The sequence below is a fragment of the Rhinichthys klamathensis genome, unplaced genomic scaffold (assembly GCF_029890125.1).
Source record: "Rhinichthys klamathensis goyatoka isolate OS25496 unplaced genomic scaffold, OSU_Roscu_1.1 h1tg000005l_1, whole genome shotgun sequence".
In the NCBI taxonomy this organism is placed as follows: Eukaryota; Metazoa; Chordata; class Actinopteri; order Cypriniformes; family Leuciscidae; genus Rhinichthys; species Rhinichthys klamathensis.
Window position 1 is genome coordinate 1,839,467 of NW_026606558.1, and position 15,368 is coordinate 1,854,834.

The window sequence follows — 15,368 nt, forward strand, 5'->3', positions numbered from 1 at the left end:
TTTATGAAAGTGAGATTAAAATTAAATTGTCAGAAGAGGAAAAAGTGGTCTGAAATACAGATTTTCAGGAATGTCATAACTTTTCGTCACAGATTGCTGAAAACACTGAAGTAATATCTAGTTCAGGACATAGATTCACACAAATAAAGGCAAAAAAAACTATTTTTGATGATTTCTAAACTGGAACACACAAGGAATGAAATGTTAAGAGTTCATGTCAAAGTGATCAACCCTCCATTGCTGCAATCTGCTTTATCCTAACTTTACATAAACTCCTAAAAAATGCACTGGATCATAAACCTTCATAGCACAAGTCAAAACTCTTTTTAGGCATAATTGTAAGGTTAATAAAATGCACATATATTGAAACTTAATCCAGTTATTTGCTAGCAAGGTGTGGCTGATGTATAATAACAGCATTAAATAATTTTCATTAGAGAGGATCAGAATTGTGTTATCTGATTATATTTTTGGTCCATCTAATGTTTTTTCTTCCGGATGTGGCCGTGATTGTTTAAGATTCGACTTCACCAGAGCCAACTGTCTAAATGCTGAAGGCAATAGCAAGACTGCTGGAGGATTGACGTCAGCTCTCTGTAACTTTGCTCTTTCCAGTTGGGAAGGAGTCTTTCATTGTTAAGCGCCTGAAGCTTTGGCGTTCCTTCACGCAAGACCTGATACAAGCAGGGCCATCGGCTCTGTATCTGTAGTCGAGTCCTGCGGTCCAGAGTAATGCCCCGAACGATCTTCTTCGCCCGCAGCTCTCGCAGCGCTGGAAGGTTTAGGCAGGAGAAGACCAGACCGCGACTGGGCGACACGTCCAAGAACTCAAGCGAAAGGGATTCAAGGGTGTACGAGATGCCTAAATTCCGCAGAGGTACAAGAACATGGAGGGTAAGGGACTTTAGATTGGGGAGCGATTTCGTCAGTGTCTGTAAAGTGTTCGGGCTGACCCCTTTGAATACCCAAAAGTACTTCAGTTCTAAGATACGAAGGTGTTGAAACTGAGTGATCAGCGTAACTGACGTTTCGGACCAGTCGAAGTGCAGCCGCATTTTGGTTATCCTGGGACAGCTGTGGACGAGTCTGGTCAGGAGAATCTGGAAGTTATTGACCTGGTCCATCTTGGTAATATTGTCTTGATGAGAGCTAGAACTGGTGTGAACGCGAAGGTCGAGGGGCTCCAGCAGCGTAAATGTCCAGTTTAAATCTAAATGACTGAGATCACGGCAATGGACGTTCTCTAGAAGGTGTGACAGGAGCTCTCCCCATTTATTGCACAGGTCCCCTAGATCAAAACTGGCCTTCAGAGTGAGCAAACTAGCCCCACGGGATATAAGATGATGGGTGTAATGGTGAACCCAAGCTTTCCAGCGCTCAAACTCTCTGTTGGAAACTAGCAGACCCTCCTGGCCGAGATGAAACACCCCACGGCGAGAATAGTCTGCAACTCTCCAGAGCTTCCCGGAGCGCACTAAGCAACTCCAGCTTGCACACACAAGGGCAGAGTTGCACTTGTCCACCTCACTGAGGAATGAGAGCACATGGAGCTGGCACTCCATGGGTAGGGAGTTGAAAGGGAAGTAATCTTCATCACCTTTAACCCTTCTCCTTGTATTAATGGGAACAAGGGCTCTCTTCCGTTGAGGCATGTTTGTCAGTGCTTGGTTAAATCTTCAAGATCATCCTTTTGTCTTGCTCTCTCATTGAGAGACGTTTGACTGCACCTAACATAAAACAAAATGTCATTTATAATGTGCATTTCAACAGTAAATGCATAAAACATTGTCTGCAATTTATATCCAAAGATCAATTCTGACTGACTGTTATCTCTAGCACCACTGCAATTGTTTCAATTCAATTCGATTCGTGAAAGAAATCGTTCACGAATCCAAAAAAAATGTAATTTCTAATGTGCATCAAGACAGAGCATCTTAACAGAAAATTCATAAAACGTATGGAATCTTAAAACATTTTGACGTCTGCAAGTTTTACGATTTATATATTTTAAATTAAATAAGTAAACATAATATATGTGGAAACACTTAAGCTAGTGATAACTTACCTTTGACATACTAGCACATTCCTGAGATGTAAAGTTAATATTAATCGCAAAGACAACTCAGCACATTGCTGTTTTTGCCTAACTTTTGGACGAAATAAGGCATGTAATTTTTTTTTTTTAACAAACTATGCAAAATAGTTTTATAGACCGCTAGTAGCGCGTTGTTAGCCTGTCACTGCGGCCTGACATATTTTAGCGATAGATGTAAAACAAAACTGTTAGCTCGCTCAATAGAATAATTGAACTCAAACTATCGTGTCAGTCTGACTGAGCTCTTAATTAAAAAAGAACGCTTTAATTAGTGAGAATTAGTCAGGACTTTAGAGCAAACTAAGAAGCTAAGCTGTGCTGAGAATCCCTTTGAGGGGCTGTTGTTTTTCTCGGCGAGTGACATCATCAATGTGCGTGCTGCAGCCTTGGGTGTTTATGGCTGATCCGGGAACAGCTCTGTAAATGTTCTCCAAATATAGTTAAAACAGGTTTTAGATTGAAAAAACTGACTTGAGGACAGGCTCAACATGCTTTTCGACTTCTGCTGTCATGAGTTCAGCATAAGCGGCGACAGCGGTATCGTTTTGTCACATCACTATTTTTTTTATATCTCACGCTGATCGATATTATTAATAAAAGAATCATGTCAGAAACATAATTTACAGCGTGTATCTGGCAACGTTATGATACATCATAGAAATCGGTGAATCGGTTCTTTCGAACAGGTTTTAAAAAGCCATTCCATCTGTTAATTTACGTCATTCCGTTGTCTCGGCGTGCTCAAGATATTCTAATAAAGAAATTCAAAGATATATCAATACTATTTTTCATTCACATAATAAGAAAACAATTAGACTCCGTGTCTATATGTGAGCCCTTTAATATATTTAGTGATGGAAAGTCCGGCTCTTTTCAAAGATTCGGCTCTTTTGGCTCGGCTCCCTTACAAGAGCCGGCTCTTACGACTCCCAAATGGCTCTTCATTTAGTAGCTATCACTCGGACTTCTATTTGAGCCTAATTTAGCAATTGTAAATTATTTTTGAGTTGGTAAGCAATTTTTTAGTGTTGTAATAAAAGCCTTATTTTTATGCGTTTTTCCGTTACAAAAAATACACAGTTTATTTAACATTTCAATAAAACTTCAATATCAGATGCCTCAGCTTGGGTGGGCTGATGTGATTTCTCCTCTCTGTGATTATTTGTCATGTTTTTGAGAAGTCTCCAATATCATTGAATAGCGCTTTCATTTAAATCCGGCTCCCCCCTCTCTCTGTCGCTCTATGTACCCTGGCCTGTACCACTAAACTCGCTATTTTCGGAGCATATGTCCCCCTTCCTTTCACATAATGGTATGATCCTAGTCTGTCCGCCCATGTGATTGGCCGCATGGTGTGCCCATCCAAAAAAGAAGTCCCGCGTCTGAAGATTCGGCTCTCCCCGAATGCGAGTCGGCTCTCGTTCGCAAACGACACACGTACCACCTTGGCTGTATGTTTTCCTCAGTCTATTTTATATAGGCCTAGCACTATCCCGTTTGTTTTAAGTTTAATAACAAAGAAATACATTCTAATAACGCCACATGTACCGTATGCAGATAGAGGTGAATTCAGGTAATGGGACACATTTTGACATCAAGATCGCTTTAAAAATGTCACAATTATCCAGAATTAACTCTAACTGTTTGATACGTTTTCGCTCAAGTTGTATTTTGTATTTGTTGACATTTCTGACTACACTTACTTTTCAATTTGATTTATGAAAGAAATAGTTTAGACCGGTTTTGTGATCCGGATCATACATTTTATTAATAGTGTTTTGTTTAGACATCGCTGGCATCTTAAGTAGACTTTTTCAGCATCCACCATAATTTTCTTCTTTAAAAAAGGGTTGTTTATCGCACTGATTTGAGTAGAATAATCTTAATACCATATTGATATGAAAAAAACAAAGAGAGAAAATATTTTCTTTGTTATCAACAACATGAAGTGCATTAGGATAAATGTGACATTAGCCTACTTCAGGTTTTCCCAGACTGGGGTTCATGATGGAACTGCAGGGGTTCCTGAGATTAATGAAAAGCTATTAAGTAATTAAATCATACACTTTTTTAAATTAAAATAAATAATTGTAAAATAAAAACAATGAAAATAAAACTACTAAAATTGTTATTTGTTCGCCTGCATGTCATGTGACCATTAACCGACATAGAACCATTAACTTAATTTTATTATTTTTTATTTATTTATATTTTATTGTCTTAATTTAATTATTGACCTAACTTACAAATTAAAATCTCAGGGGGTACTTAAAGTAAATATATTAGGTCAAAGGCATTTCAGCTGACAAAATGAGGAATCCCTGCATTGCATGTAAATATGAAATTATGTGAATTTGTACATTTTAATGTGTTTGAAAGACAAAAGCCTTCCAAAGACATTAATGCATGGTTAAATAACTCACTGAAACTGAGTGATAATTCAAATAATGATTAATGTGTGAATCAGGAGTTGATTAGATATGCAATGTGCAAAGTGTGAGGAAACACGTGTTAAAAGTCAAATGATTTCTGTAAATCCAGTGATCATGCTGTGTGGGTCTCAGTTTACAGTGATTGGCTCACATTTTCTTTCTGTGTGTGCAGTTCCACAAACCTGGAAGACCTTCTGAATGTATCCAAGCAGGTGTTTTTAGAAAGGAAAATTTCAAAGATAAAAAAGTAGTAGTGAGAATCAATGAATTATGAATATTTGTTTGCCATTGTGAGAATAAAATGTAATCATGCAATCAATAAAAAAGTATAGTCTGATTACAAGTATTTTAAAATGTAATATAATCTAATTACAAATAGCCTTAATTTTTGGAATCTGATTACGTAATCCAGATTATGTAATCAGTTATACCCAGCTCACACTGTATGAAATTTGTGTTTTTAATTCTGTATACTCAATATTTTCCTGTAAATTGAAAATGTTGAACCTCTGTTTTTTACAAGCAAAACTTGTATTCTTCAACACTGAAAAAACGCAGAAAGACCCATTTTTAAACAACGTTGTCTTATTGTTTGGCACTTGAAAACTCACATACTCACATATAGGGGAAAACCTGAACAATTTATAGGATTTTTTAAGGAATCTGATCCAAACAGTCTGTTTTCTGTGTTACCTGCAGGCTTAACACTCTTCACAATAATGATATCAATACAATGGTCATATATTTACACGCCTATGTTGCATGTGCAGTGGTGTTTTTAATTGTTTGTTTCTTTTAATGTGTGGTCTATTTGTACATTTATTTTGTCTGGTTCTCTTTATTATTCTTTAGTGTAAAATAAGGTGTCCAACACATCAAAAAGTCATAAGGGACTCATGCACAACATAGCTTTTAATTAAGCTAAAGGCCATATTCTCATAGGCTGCTAAAATAAGTAGTGTATCTATGTATTTGTTGAAACAAAGTTAATGGAAGTTACCTATACAATATACATGTTTACATATTTCAGAAAAGTTTACAATACAAAACACATATTGAGAGACACTTTATATTTTCTTAACGATTACAATTTAAAGCCTGCTGCGGTTATAATTTTTCTTGCCTGTGTGGACAAGAATACTTTGTTTTTCACTATTCCATATAACTGCACAAATTATTAATTCTAGGGGTTGCGAGATGAAAAGTTAGAGCAGAAAAGTGAATTTGTGAGAGGCTATGGTGCTGTAGGATGCTGTTGCTGCTCTACGGAAACACAAGCGCACTGATCGAGCCGCAAGTGCACATTTAAAGGGGTACAACAACAACGCTGTCTTTGTATACATCTGAGTTTGTCGAGGCGTTTATAGCTCTTGATCAACATCTAGCCACAATTTCTTTGTGCGACAGTATTATACGGACAGTTTGGGAGGTAGAAAGAAGCAGTGAGCGTCAAAGTAGGGCCGGTAATTCAAACATTTTGGGTCTATTTCTTTCTGAGGCGGCTCGGTTGTCCTGTCGTCTCTGTTGATCTGGAAACGGCCGCCATCTTGAATTTTAATGCAAAAATTTCGGACAATCTTTCGGCAATATGTCATTTTTGGATTGCATTGGACTTTGGTGATGGACAAGCTTTGACACAGAAGGGGGGAAACGTGAGTATTTAAAGTACTGCGTGTATATGGTGACCGAGATCACTCCTGCTCAGGGCTTTTCCGGGTGTCGCCTAGCAATCTCGCAGTTAGCTGCACATTAGGCCCAGTCTGATACTCCTATTATTATCGTTTAAAGTCAACATCTTAAAAAAAATATTCACTGGAATAAAACTTACGGGGCGTAATCATACTCTTATTTTGATTATTACTGTACTGGAATATCCGCCAGGAACTCTGTTATAGATATGTTTGCCCTGCCAGTTTGGCAAGTCTCATTGTTTGGTTAGCTCGATGCTAAGCTAGTTAGCATTCATCGAATGTTTACGTTCACCGGCGATGTAAGGGGTTTAGCCGCACATAAAGCGAATTAACACTTTAAAGTCATTATATTACCCTCAACCTTGCGTTTCGGTTCACTATAGCAGTATTTTTGGGGCATAAACTTCAATCGGCGTGTTAATGTGGTTTGTGTTGGGATTTAAATACACCGACGCTTACATTGGAGTGTTTTAGCCACAGCAGAGAAGTGTACTGATGTAAGTTATCAACTAAATTATAGGCAAACAATTAATTATATGAATTATTGGTCGATGTGACCGTATTCGCAAGACTATCGCAATTGTGAATTCTAGATTTGTAGTTTAATTGAAGGCAGCTTTTGTTATTTCCAACTGCAGCCAGGGGGTGGCGCTCTATACTAAAGAATATTTGAAAAGTAATCAATAGCTCACACAACACTTCAGACTTTTTAAACGAACTGCATTGTGATCATGAAAGCAACCACTACTATTTGTGTTATAATTATGTTTGACTAACAAATGCTGACTTTATAACAATTTAAAAAATACATTAATATGTTAATAAGCATATTATATTAATGATCGGTTATTTTATCTAGGTGAAGTAACATCTGAAGAAACTAGTTTGATTCGGAGTACCCTGGCAGATAAGACGACAGATCAGGCTTCAGCCCAGTTGTTTCTGCTGTCTCCTTGTTGAATGGTTTCTCACAAGCACACAGAAGCTCAATGCGCCTTCTCCAGAACGCCAGCTGGTATGAAGTAGATGGGAGAATCCAAGAACATGGTGCTGAATGGCAGGAGACATGGCAGCAAGTTCTCCAGTAATCAGCCCGTAAGCAAGTCCAGGCTGCAAAACACACAGAGATCCCATCTTCGTCAAAGCAAGGGCTCCCCGAGTGGCAGAAGATGCAGTCGACGTAAGTTCCTTGCAAGCCATCACACAGATTACTTGTTTTTTCCAACTCGTTTAACTACTAATGCATCATCTTAATCCTGTCCTTAATGCTTATTAATATTCAAACAGGTTGTGGTGGGGCGCCCCCGGAGGCAGAAAGGCGCCATGTCCCCTCATCGGGAATGACTGCCAAGGAGCTGTGTGAATATGATGATCTGAGCACTAGTTTGATCCTGGATCCTTACCTTGGCTTCCAGACCCACAAGATGAACACCAGGTTTGTGTTTCTAGCTAGGTTCATTTTCAGGGTCTGCAGTCATTAAGCTTGTCATTCATGGTGATGTGATGCTCCTTTTTTTAGGTTTCGGCCAATCAAAGGTCGGCAAGGGGAGCTGAGGGAGATCATTGAGCGTTTTAAGAAGCATGACAACCTGGAGAAAGCTTTTCAGGCTCTGACCTCTGGCGATTGGACGAGACATCATTTCCTCAACAAGACCAAGTCCCAGGAGAAGCTCTTCAAAGCACATGTAAATCATATATTTGGAAAGATCTCAATTCATGATTTATACTACGTTAATGATCATATTTAACAATGTTTCTTTTCCTCTCATGCCCCGGCAGGTTTATAATATTAATATGTAAAGATCATTTCAATTGTGTATACATATTAATATTAAATACAATTAGTGTTGTCAAAAATATCGCTATTTTTCGCTATACCACCCCCCCCCCCCCCCGCTTCCTCTCACTCACTCGTCTCATTCATTCACTCCGGTTGAAGAGTGCTTGTATTGGTCATAATCGTACTCATTCTCGCAGGTTTCGCGCTCACACCAAAAGCACGTGCACCACTAATCTATATAAGTGGCACTCTCATAAAGCCGCTTCCCAAACAGCTGGTCGAGAACCAAATTTACTTCCTTTCCGTGGCTTATTGCGCTTAAACGTTCAAACACATACAAAATTGTCAAAATGCCCGACTTGCTAAGTATTATAACAGTAAGCAGTTGAAGAAACGCATGTTATGTAACAGTATATTAGATCTGTGCATAAGCTCTTAAAGTGACAACAGCCTAATAAACCCGCTGATGTCTGTCATGTTAGTCTTTTGTAACTTTAATTGTAAGCATCAATCTGTATTTAATTTTTACAATAAAAACTATCCAGTGTTATTTTACATTTGATTACTCTTATTTCGGTAGTATTTCTTACTTGAATACTACTGTTAGACCCACCTGAAAAACTTAAAGCCATGTTTTTCATTTGCCTCTTTAATGTATTGTATTTATTTGTGCTATTATTTATAATTTGTTTATTTGTTCTTATTTTATTACTGACTGTTTACTTGTCTTTTTTTTGTAAATGTAGTTCAACGATTCAAATAAAGCCTCCCTGTTCTGTGAGTAAGATATTACAAAAAAATTACGCAAATTTATCAAAGATCAATTATCTGTATGGCGGTCTATATGGTAGTTTTCCCCATGGTATCGAAAATGGTATCGAATATTGATATTTTTCATAGTATCGTATCGAAGTTGGAAATTCCAGTATTGTGACAACACTAAATGAAAAGCTTGTTTGCTTAATATTTGATCAAATGAATATTAACATTTAATATTTGCTTCAAACATTTTAATCAGTTTTAAATGTAAAATTTAAAAACGAAATATTAAACTATATTATTAATGACATTATTAGTAAATATTTTACTATTTGTGTGTACATTTTTGCTTCAAATACTTCATTACATTGTAAATGTTTATTTAATGACAATTTTAATATTAAATGTAATATCTAAACATTTAAAGCTAGGTTATTTAATATTAACATTTAATATTTATTTCCTGTGAATATTAGTATTATTATCTCATGATTAAATGAATATATATTTTTCATTTATGCTCCAAATATTTATGATTTTTTTTTTCTCATATCCCACAGGTGTTTGTTTACCTGCGCATGTTTGCTTCAGACAGTGGCTTTGAGATCCTTCCTTGCAATCGCTACTCCTCTGAGCAAAACGGAGCAAAAATTGTAGCAACAAAAGATTGGTGAGTTAGCTTTTTTTATATAATCAGATCATCAACTTAATTTGTTGCTAGTTTTCATCATATATTCGTACCACTGTGCACATTACAGGAAAAGGAATGATAAAATCGAACATCTTGTGGGCTGCATTGCTGAGTTGTCTCCCAGTGAAGAGAGGATGTTGCTTCGACATGGAGAGAATGATTTCAGTGTCATGTATTCTACACGCAAAAACTGTGCGCAACTCTGGCTGGGACCTGCGGCTTTTATTAACCATGGTATTTTTCTTCTGGGTTTTGAACAGTCACCCATGATCGATAAATTATAAAATTATCCTACGGTGACTTTTTGTAGGAAATTTAAGGTGTGTTTTTTTTAATTGTTTTTACAGATTGCCGGCCAAACTGCAAGGTAAGTACATATGAGGCTGGACTCAAAAATGAAGACTAACTTGGATTAACCGATAATCGGGAAATTAAATTTTGCTGATGTACGGTGTTTGTTGCAGTTTGTGTCTGGGCTCAAAAATGAAGACTAACTTGAAGATTAACCGATAAACGAGAAAATGACATTTTGCTGATGTGCGTTGTTTGTTACAGTTTGTGTCAACAGGCCGAGATACCGCCTGTGTGAAGGTTCTGCGGGACATTGAACCAGGGGAAGAGATCTCCTGTTACTATGGAGATGGATTCTTTGGAGAAAACAATGAATTCTGTGAATGCTATACTTGTGAAAGGTATCATGTGCTTTCTCGCGTCTCTTTTAGTGCAGTAGTTAGGAATGGATGACTATAACAGCATTTCGTGTTGTGTTTTGATTATATTCTATAAAGAATTCGTTAGTATTAAGTTGAGTTCTGTTGAAATAATGCTTAGTTCAGTAGTTTAAACATATTCTTTCTCCAAATATTTAAATATTAACTTTTAAATGTTTATTCAGTTCAATTAAAAATGAATCAATTTAAATAGTTTTTTTGGCAATATGACATTTTTGGATTGCACTGGACTTTGGTGATGGACAAGCTTTATTAAATAGTCATATTTGTCTTATTTGTTTCAAATGGTTTAATAATAATATAATATGAATAATATTCATATTATTTGCTCAATATTTAATGATAAAATTCATATTTTACTATTTGTTTATACATGTTCTTTCAAAATACTTGAATATTAATATTTAAATATTACTTTAAACATGTATTTAATGGAAATAAAATGTAATATCAATTTGAATGTATACATACAAATATTAAATGTAATATTTAAACATTAAATGTTTGATTTTTATAATTCTATATTTATTTGCTTCAAATATTAATACTTAATGTAGTATTTAATATTAAAATAAAAATATTAAAGTTGTTTATTTAGCCTTTAAGGCGAGACACTACAGGTGAATAAGGTAAAATTTTAAAATAATAGATAAATAATAAATAATAGATATCACCATGAAACTTCCTCAGTTGATTACTTACACAAGTATATAAACAAATTTATTACAAGTTTTTTAAATTTTTGTGTTTAATTATGCATTATCTCATTAAATATGTGCGATTTTGCATATATTTTCGGTAGATAGATCTGAACATATGATAAAGCCAGGTGCAAAATTCTTTTTTCATTTTGTTTACACACAAGATGGAAAAAAAAAATGTTCAGAGGGATTTCAGGATATATGCTTTCATTACCTAGGAAATCAAAATATACTGTCCATAGCCTTAAATGGATTTTCGCCATATTTTTTTGATTAAAATGTCACACAAATCAGGCCAGGAATGATTTATTAAGAGATCCCTCTGAAAATATCTTCAGAATACTGCTAAGTGTATAAATGGAAAGTTTAGTGTACATAGGTGCTACATAGGCTGAGATATTTGTACTGGAGAATGACAAAAAACTCATTTTGAGAAAAAGGCATTTAAAGATTTAAGTAAGGAATTTAATACATTTCTATTGGAAAAAATTGCTCAAAAACAGAATAAATGCTCAGGCCCTTAGTAATAATAATATATAATATTTCAAGCTCATGAAAACTGATTATTTAATAACATGGCATATAAGGCCTACAACTGCAGTAACTCAATGAATTAACATTGGCAGAGTACACCACGTGATGCGTCTGAGCGACTCACGTTAGCAGAAACCAGCAGTAGCCAATGAGATTTCGTCATGACGCGTTGGAATGCTAACTTCTTGGTAAATTCGGGAGAAACTTACTGCCGCAAGTAAACAAAATGTAATAAAATAAACATCTTAATGTATATTTTCAACGTTTTCTTTATAGCAGCTTGAAAGAACACATATTGAAGGAGTAAACTAGCCCAAAATCTCAACTGATCACTGCATGCAAAATCGATGTTTTTGCCTGCCGTGTCTCGCCTTAACAGTACAATTCATATTTGATATTTACTATTTGCTTATGTATATTTGCTCCAAATATCTATTTATGAAATGTAATGTTTAACAATAAGATTTTTCTTTTAGACGTGGCACTGGAGCTTTTAAGTCGAAAGCAGGGTTGCCTGTGGAGACTCCGGTGATCAATAGTAAGTACGGCCTCAGAGAGACAGACAAGCGTCTGAACAGACTAAAGAAGCTGGGGGAAAGTTGCAGGAACTCTGACAGCCAGTCAGTCAGCTCCAATGCAGATGCAGACTCTCAGGAACCAACCACTGTACAAACATGTGAGAGACCTGTAATACTAGACGCTTGATACTAATAATGCTGTTAGAGCTAATGCTCATCAGATCTCTTCTCTTCCTTTCATGTTTCTCCAGCATTACGTAAGAGGACTTCGCAGTCCTGTGTCAAAAAGCACGGAGAAGCAAAGGCTGTAACCAGGCAAACTCTGTCAAGCACTCCGTCTTCTACCTCATCCTCAAAACGAAGTCAAACGAATATTTCAAGTTTACCAAAGAGACTTAAGTCAAAGCCCACACAGCCTTTGTCTAAAGGAAGACGACGGTGTCGAGGCGTATGGACAAAAGCCTCTAGTCGAGTGAACGCTAGTGGGAATCTCAAGGAGCCCTCCAGACGAGACGCGGACAGACGCAGTTCTGGAGGCAAAGGCAGTGTAGCACGATCATCAGAAAACAATCAGAGCTCTTCGAAGGGTGCTTCCCTGTGCAAGGACAGCATACTTTGCCCTTACAGAACTCGTAGGTCCACGAGGACCTCTCTCAGTGCTCAGGGGTCTGACGGCACGCAGGCATCAAGTCAGCCGTTTAGCCCGGGTGTGGTCTTCAAGTCGGAGCCTGGAGAGCTCATCCCTGTGACACCTGCGCACCAGATGAACACCCCTAGTTTGGAGACCAGCTGTCCTAAGAAAGGGACGTGTCCTAGACGCAGGAGGTCGGTGAAACAGGAAGACGCCGGCTCCTATGGTGAGTCCTTCCTCCAGGAGGGCGTACCTGACCTGCGGCACGCGGTTCGGGCTGCAGATGTAGCAGACTGTGGGAAGGTAGTGCTCGGCCTGCCGGACCGCCACCAGCACTACAACGGCTCGGCTAAAAGCAGCAAGGCTCTCCGCCGAGGCAAGGGCAAGAAGAAGCGGCAGATCACTCGTTACGACGCTCAGCTGATTCTGCAGAACAACTCAGGCATCCCCAAGATAACACTACGCCGGCGTCGAGACAGCAGCAGCAGTAAGAACGAGGCCAGAGAGAGCACTTCGAGCTCTTCCAAAATCAGCATCAAGTTCAGCAAAGAGCACGAGAAGGACAGGAGCAGCTCGTACGTGGCCAAACTGAACAACGGCTACAGCCACGGCTCCCACAGCAGCTCCACCAAGCTCAAGATCCAACTGAAGCGGGAGGAAGACGGCACCGGTTTGCATCGCGCTTACCCGGAGGACGTCACCTTGGGCATCGTGAAGCGAGAAGGGGGGGATGTTTTGGATCACAAGGCGGCTCAGGTAGGTCAGAACATGGAAGTGGAATCGCTGTCCTCCGAGGACGAGGAAGAGGACTACTTTGATAACGAGGATGATTTCATCCCGCTCCCACCAGCAAAACGCCTGCGTCTCATCGTGGGCAAAGATTCCATAGACATTGACATTTCCTCCAGACGACGAGAAGATCAGTCCCTCAGACTCAATGCATAAGCTGTGTAAATATCCATTGTCTCAATCATGTTCATTTTGAACATATGTAATTTAAATAGAAAATGCAAAATGTACAATTAAATCATGGCAAAAATATCTTTCTTTACATTTTAGTGATGGCACTTCTTTTTTTTTCCTCACAATGATTATAAATATTGTAGAAAGTGTACAGGTTATGTATGAATTCTATCCAAGTCTGATAACGTGCATATGTTTGTTAGCATTTTGTCCAGCTTAACTGTTTTATTCCATCAACCTTTTGGCTTTGTTTGCAAGACGTTACTCCACTTGGGAAACGTATGCATGGTTTCACCTCAAAAGGTTGACACTTGATGTTTCAACAACAGTGTTCCCATGCACAAGAATCACATGTCTGTCTCTCTCTCCTCAGTTTGATCTGGCTAAAGGGAATCGTTGAGCAAACAGTGTGCAGAGGAGCTCAGATTTATACAGATCTCTCCGCTTTTTTTGTATCAAAATCCTTTTTATCATGTGTCAGATTTTTTGGCCATGGAAGGCCGTGGTGCTCATTGTGGTGGCCTGGTGCTGGTCCATTAAGATATTGGACTATTGAATAATTATTCTGTGAACGTCAGACCCTTTTTGTGTGACCTTGGAAGTCCATAGAGAAGCGTGCCTACGGATAAAAGTCCGCAAGAGATGAGTTGTACTGAAACGTCATTAATCAAGAATCTGTTTTACTGAGTCATGCTCATTGTGGTATTCAGTACATCTAATTGACTTTGTGGCTTTGTGTGCATTTTGTGCTCTGCCGAAAAATGATAAAAATGGACAAAAAAAATATGCTATGGTATTCAACGCTGTTGTTTGTGTTTCCATTGTTGACCCTAAGTAGGCAGCTGCCATATTAGGCTATTTTTATTTGTACCCTTTTTGTTTTTCCCCTATCTTTTTTTTCATTATATACTTTACATTCTGTAGTGTCAAAAGTCTGCCATCTGTGGGCTTAAAGGAGCTTCTTATCCTAATGATCACAAAACTCCTATGGTCTCAAGCTTACAAACTGACTCTTAAAAGCATCATGACAGTAACAATGTAGGATGTATACATAATCTGGGGGCATACTGTTCACTCTGTATATTCTGGGACTCGTTTTTATTTAACTGTTTTAAGTACTTGAAAACTATAAAACTCATTTTCAAGATATTTTATTGTCTTTTGTCATCATTAGATGTATTATATGATCATATTTAGGGGGCTGATATTTTTCTTATTCTTCTTCCCGAATGGGAATCTATGGCAGCCCTATCAGTGGCACATAGGAAAATGATTCAATCAAATCACTTTTCATATGGTTATAACTTATAACACTTTGATCTAGAAAATTGAAACGACTTCTCATACTGGTCACATTCAACATCTTACATGAAGACTCCATTACAGTAGCGGCCATTTTGAAAAGTACAGTATTCCGTTTATTCGCTACTCCTTCAAATTTTGTTCAGTTCTTACGAAAATTGGCTCAGAGGAACTATGGACCAAGCCGCACAGAAATGACAGATTTTGTTTATTCCTCTTTGTCGCGAACTTAACAAGGTCGACCCAAAATTGTTTCAAAGGCTGTCTCTCGGCCAAGCCATGCCAAATTTGGGAACAGCGCCACCTACAGGTCATGAGAAAAAAAAAATGCTATTTTTGCTCATAACTTTTGAACAGTTTGTCAGAAAATCATACGGGGCCCGTATTGCTTCTCGAAGCTATACTTTCTTTTTATTTCCATCTTGCTGATTCACATTCAGGGGGCGGTTGCATAGACTGACTAGTCTAACAAGTTATTCATCCATTTTTTTTTTAAGATTGTTCATGATTTTTTCCAGTCAGTTACATTAAAACATTGAT

General features: G+C 37.7%; 2 protein-coding genes across 2 annotated transcripts; one reads left to right on the forward strand and one right to left on the reverse strand.

Moving 5' to 3' along the window:
• Positions 1–274: 274 nt before the first annotated feature.
• Positions 275–2,473, reverse strand: si:dkey-12e7.1 (uncharacterized protein LOC557553 homolog). Its single transcript, XM_056254922.1, has 2 exons — positions 2,066–2,473; positions 275–1,727 (listed from the first exon to the last, which is right to left on the reverse strand). Exon 2 carries the CDS (start codon positions 1,650–1,652, stop codon positions 528–530), a length of 1,125 nt encoding a protein of 374 aa, XP_056110897.1. The 5' UTR covers positions 1,653–1,727; positions 2,066–2,473; the 3' UTR covers positions 275–527.
• Positions 2,474–5,791: 3,318 nt separating this feature from the next.
• kmt5b (lysine methyltransferase 5B) lies at positions 5,792–14,675 on the forward strand. Its single transcript, XM_056254839.1, is given in 10 exon segments — positions 5,792–6,179; positions 7,078–7,398; positions 7,506–7,653; positions 7,738–7,903; positions 9,318–9,427; positions 9,516–9,682; positions 9,796–9,815; positions 10,004–10,140; positions 11,891–12,090; positions 12,184–14,675. Coding segments are annotated over 9 exon segments (2,493 nt in total). The 5' UTR covers positions 5,792–6,179; positions 7,078–7,178; the 3' UTR covers positions 13,509–14,675.
• The last annotated feature ends 693 nt before the right edge of the window (positions 14,676–15,368 follow it).

Bases quoted from the DNA above. Each gene is read 5' to 3' on its own strand.
- si:dkey-12e7.1 (XM_056254922.1), bottom strand. From the start codon at position 1,652: ATGCCTCAACGGAAGAGAGCCCTTGTTCCCATTAATACAAGGAGAAGG.